The 5,712-nt window shown below is 37.8% G+C and overlaps 1 protein-coding gene across 3 annotated transcripts; it reads left to right on the top strand.

The window, feature by feature from the left end:
• The first annotated feature begins 2,136 nt into the window (after window positions 1-2,136).
• On the top strand, window positions 2,137-4,884 carry LOC121872903. 3 transcript variants are annotated; one of them, XM_042376003.1, is made up of 4 exons: window positions 2,137-2,450; window positions 3,302-3,458; window positions 3,798-3,862; window positions 4,568-4,884. In XM_042376003.1, exons 1-4 carry the CDS (start codon window positions 2,448-2,450, stop codon window positions 4,730-4,732), a joined length of 390 nt encoding a protein of 129 aa, XP_042231937.1. In that variant the 5' UTR covers window positions 2,137-2,447; the 3' UTR covers window positions 4,733-4,884. The 3 variants fall into 3 exon arrangements, with proteins under 3 accessions (XP_042231937.1, XP_042231939.1, XP_042231938.1); XM_042376005.1 differs by having other exon boundaries at window positions 2,144-2,450; window positions 3,220-3,458; XM_042376004.1 differs by having other exon boundaries at window positions 2,151-2,450; window positions 3,305-3,458.
• The last annotated feature ends 828 nt before the right edge of the window (window positions 4,885-5,712 follow it).

The following is a 5,712-nucleotide window of genomic DNA, read 5'->3' on the forward strand; positions in this document are numbered from 1 at the left end:
TAACTACTATGGTCGTGTTGATGTTATAAATCGGTTGATTTTTAGTTCATATTAGGCTCCATGCTCAGTGTATTAATAAACATCTTTGCATAACTATACAAAAATATCCTCATGTATTATTTCAAAGTTCTAAACAAGATTAATTTGTATTTTTTTTTCAAGCGTTAAAAATCCCTCAAAAGATTCACTGATTATTTTACCCGGTATTAAATAGGCGTCGGGTTCTTTTAAATAGCCTCATATGGACCTTCACCTTACATAATGGAAATTTCAAAACACTCAGGTTGACTGATGCACTATAGGTGTTTATTTGATCACTAAATCTGACCAGGTAGGCATTCAGTAGTCAGAATTCTTCAAACCAAAGTTTCTTGTGTAAAGCCTAACCAAATTTTCTTGGTTAATGGCTAATCAAAATTTCTTGCGTAATAGCCAACGAAAGTATTTTAAATTACTCCTCTTGGTGATAAACATTGGACTCATCAGTAAGTCTAAATATTCACCATGTAATTTGTGTTCACCTTTACATTATAATGCAAAGATGTTAAGTTATTGATAGTATTTACAAGTCGTCCGTAGTTGTGTGTTGTGAAATAGCTGGGATGAACTTGTCGACGGTATTGTTAATATACAAATAACCAAGTTCTCCTTTCCACTCTTATCTTCCCGTTTCCTATAAGGGGGACTATGAAAGATGAGATTCTGGTAATCGATATATAGCGTGTAATCTATGATATCTATTTAAACTAAGATTAAACTTTAAGGGAAAATCGAGTTTTTTGGTTGAAAATGTTCAAAGGAGGGCCACCAGACTGGTGCCTGCACTTCGGCACCTCAACTACCCTGAGCAATTGGAGCGCCTGAACTTGCCTAGCTTATACTACAGACGGGCAAGGGGCGACCTAATTGAGGTGTATAAGCATCTCAAGGGGCACTACTCAGTCGAGTGTCCTTACTTGGAGCTGGCGGACGCTCGCCCCACAAGGGGTCACAGCTCAAGATTGAAGAAGCCGCAGGTCCAGAAAACTGTGAGGGCAAACTTTTTCGGAGTGAGAGTTGTGAACTCTTGGAACAATCTACCAGAGAGTGTTGTGACGGCACCGAGTGTGAGCTCTTTCAAGACCAGACTTGACCAACACTGGAGTAGGTTCAGGTACATTCAGGAGCCGGTGCATGCCCAGTACTTGCTAACAGTGAGTAACAGAGACGTGACCGATCGCCCAAACGGCTAACGAGCCGATCAATTGGTGAAGAGGATAAAAAAAAAAAAAAGAATTGTACAGGTTCGTTTAGGGATTTTTTTTTTTTTTGTGGAACTTTATAACAGTGATAAGGACGTGCCGTCCTTATCACTGTTATAAAGTGACTTGCCCATGACGGCAGCAGACTAATAATACAGTATAGTTATGATGTAGTAGGAAGAGAGAGAGGGGGGGGGGGGCACTGAAGCGACACAAGGCCTTCATTTGTACGCTTGCCTGGAGGAGTCAGAAAGCGTAATGATAAATGCAGGGAAATCCTATATTTCAACAACGTAAACTCAATTTTGTGCGAATACTAATTTCCTGTAGTCGTAGTTTAGTGGTGATTCAGCCCAAAGAGGAAGTGGACCATGTGTCATTATATCAGTACTGTATTATGAATTTAAAGGTCAATGTGTTGAGCTGTGCGTGTTTACAGTATGTGCTTGCTTGCGTGCGTGAGTATTTGTGTATTTTATCTATCTGTACAAAGTCGCGTGATTGTGTGTACTGTACGTGTTATGAGGTGCATATGTGTAAATACGGCATATATTGCTGTATGTCCTCACGCAAACAATAAGATATACCTTATAAACGATAAATATCACCATCCTAACCAAAGACTATCATATAATAGTCTTTGATCCTAACAACAAAGAGAGCGAGGGAGAGAGTCGTCCTTCGTTGGTTGTGAGATCACAAGGGAAATCCCCACACACACACACACTGCTGGCACCAGACTAGGTGAGCTACTGAGGCTCTTCGCTGCCAGTTCACCTCTTTACCAAAATATATAAATATTAATTCATAGCTGATGATAACTAAATAAAATACGATACTGAGTAAAAATAATATATAAATAGCTAGTTATTTAGGTTTTATGACCAAAACTAAACCTAATTATTTTAATCTTAAGGTATTAGAACAAGACAGAATATTATGACTTGTGTTTTTTGGTCTTGGGATTTTGTCTGATATGATTTGCTGGTATACTCGAACCACATCTACTGAATGAGCCAATCACCAATTTTCTCAAACACAAAAAACAAAACAGGTAAGTTTAAACTTCCCGGATGATGCAACAGATGGATGTAACACAGCACAAGGGCACTGGGGCAGGTGATCAGTATCCCTTGCTCACCTGTACTAAGTGTGCGTCTGACTATTACTCTCATCTGCGTGACTTCCCAGCAGCACATCACAACAATGGTAAGTTCTAAATCAAACCATTCTTTAGTGTTTACAGTATATATTATCTTTTTAAATAAGATAATAATTATCCACAAGAGAATTGTATATTAGGAGTCGTGTACATTGAACGATTAAGGCTTACGCCAAGTATGCCATTTTCTTTCTCTACCAATGGGCAGGATTAAGATCTGTATGAGGGCATGGCTCTCAGACAATAAGTTAAGCAATCTCTGTATTCTCTCAACAGTTTGATCTCACACGATCATTAAATTTCAAAGATGATCTGATGATGTGAATAACTTGGCAACAAGGAAGAAAACTTTTGTGTTAATGTTTGAGTTCTATCTCCTTGTACTTCTTTTGTGAAATATTTGCTACAATGACTAAAGCTATTATTATATGCGTTATGTGAAGTAACTTTTGTCATCATGAATAAAGCTATTATAATACTGTGTTCACATTAAGTGTATTTATTTATTATCATGTGCTCAATTCTAAATTATAAATAAATAAATGTTTGTAGTAGATAAATTCCAATCATATTTTAATTTACTGAGACTTAAAAAATATACAGTTGATAATGAAGAATACATGAGCCCCCCAACCTTAACAAGGCCCTGGTCATGTATTGAATTATTAGGTTTATAGACGAAGTATTAATTCTTTTCTTTCAATCATGTCCGCCTCTATATATTTGATTCTGTCGTTCGTTTTTAATACTATCAATATCTTTGAATCCGCCGTAATTATAGAAACTAAAACTACCATTTTTCGTAACTACAACTAGTGTTTATGAAGCAAGGATTGGCAGCTTCTCTCTCTCATCTTGAAAATCACTACACGTATATCTAACCATGACTCTGGGTTAGCAGCACCAGTTGGAGAAGAGAGTGTTGGTGGTGGTGATGGCGGTGATGGGGGCAGCGAGTATCAGCGAGTCCTGCCAGTACTACTGTCTTACTCCTAAACCCAATAGAACGTCCTACTGTTGTGGTCTGGCTGGGGTGGACTATGGAATTCCTAGCTGTGAGTATCTTAGATTATGGACAATTTAATTTAAGGGAAGGTTAGAGTAAGTTAAGATTAAGTTTAGGTTTGTGTTACATCAAGTTAAGGTATGGCTGAATTAGGTTAGTTCAGGTTAAGGTAAGGCTTGATTAATGTACCGTGTATGTTGTTTTATAAGACAGATAACAGCTCATGTTCTGAAGTAATAGTCATGGTCGGTCCCACTAATTACCCAAATGTAGCCACAATGAAGTCAAATGATGGTCATACAAGCGTAAATCAGGCATTTGGGTAATTAGTCGGACCCGTCATGGTATATATCTATAAGTGAAATGACATTAAAATTTTTTCGGGCAGACCACACCGGAAGTTGCCCTCCCATACGCTCTCACTGTCCAAGAGGTACTAGCCAGGCCCCTGAAGTAAGTATAAACCTTTTACTTTATCCTCTACTAAAAATGGTTTTATTATGTCCCTCACACTAGGTCAGGTTTTTAGAACATTTTAGAATCACTTGCAGATTATCCCCCAGTGTAATTCACCTCAAGATTAACTCCCATAATGTTAACTTAACCTAACCCTCCCAAGAAAAGTTAGGGTGTTTAATCATCTCATGAAATAAGTGGGGTGGGGAGGGGAATAATTTTTAAGAGATTTTTTTTAACTTTGTTTTTCTTGACCAACTAATCATTAAAACCAACTCTCTTTACACCTTCCCATAAGAATAACATCAGTTTAGAGAGAATTTTTTGTGGAATCTGGTCCTCTTAAACACCCTTCTTCAGAAACATTATTACCCTGAGCCACAAACACCCCTGACACACGACTCTTCAACCCTAATGAAGACATGTCCTTTACCCCTTGTGTATGAAATCCTCTCTGTGCTAAATAAAGTCGCCTGGTGCTAGCCAAATAAAATCTTATACCTGTAGTAGCAATCTGAAGTGAAGGAGTTAAGGACAACTTTGTAAAATGATTTTTTGGTTACAGATCATATGAACATTAACACCCCAGCTTATTTCACGTGATGATTATACCATAACATTAATTTAACCTGACCAAGCCCAATTTAATTTAACATATCCTAAAATTCTTACCAATTAAATTAACTTTGGGTATTTCTGTAGATGTGCCCTCATGATGGAGCCTGTCCTCTAGATAACAAGTGTTGCTGGGACACTTGTCTCAAATTCCACACCTGTAAAGCCGCACTCAACACTACCCTGGAATTTCCTGACAAACCCAGTTTCCCTGATGTGTCGATCCACGCCCGAGCAGATGTTAACGAGTAAAACCACGCCCGAAGAGGTGATCACAAGTGAGGCTGCGATTCTTCCATTCAGTGATGTAAAATAAAACATGTACAGAAGATACTTTATGTTATGCACATATGGTCTTAGAGTTAACTGATACATCATAAACACAATAAAATACCCTTGACTAAGTCATGTTTTCATATCCTTGTCATATAATAATAAAAATTTCCATATCAACATTATCTTAATCTATTTATGTTATCTCTGCGTCTTGTGGAGGAAGGTAACGGGGCTGTGTCCAGACTTTTATCAGTTTGTGTGAAGTGGGTCAGTGGTGCTGTGTGTTACCAGTTACAGATCTCCGCTAAAGTATTCTGTACTCCGGACTTTGTAATGATAAGCAACTTCTTAATCTGTCCAGTGCTTGTCCAGGAGTCTGTCAAAGATCAACACATTATGGAGATCTTAACATAGGTACCGTAAACTTGTTTTGCTTCAGTGTTGTCTGTCTGTATATGTGTATTATGCTGTCACTGTTGGATCCAGACTTTATCACTGGAGGACCATTCATAGATCCAGGTGGCAGTTTTAGAAGAAGAATATTGGTCAAAATTTACCATGAGTCAAGGATGATTCAGTGTTTATTGCACCTTTAATCAACCTAGTCATGATACGACTGTTTCCTGTTGTCTTCTTACACCCTTCAAGGTCCTTATCACACACACACTATCAGGCCACAATTTACACCATTTTAACTGTAGTGTTTAACTTAGGCCTACAGTGTCATAACATAATTTCTTAGGATCATTGAAAGCATCACATATAAAAATGTATAAAAAGACTTTTATTAATTTCCTTTGTTACAAATATTACAGCGTGTAATCTTAATTACTTTATTTTTCTTCTTTGGTACACAACTTCTATAAACCTTTCTGGGAACCTACTTGGGATGGGCCAAAGGCATATACAGTGGTCCCTCGGTTAACGAACTCAATCCGTTCCAACAGGTTGTTCGT

Source organism: Homarus americanus, unplaced genomic scaffold, assembly GCF_018991925.1.
Source record: "Homarus americanus isolate GMGI-L3 unplaced genomic scaffold, GMGI_Hamer_2.0 scaffold11022, whole genome shotgun sequence".
NCBI lineage: Eukaryota > Metazoa > Arthropoda > Malacostraca > Decapoda > Nephropidae > Homarus > Homarus americanus.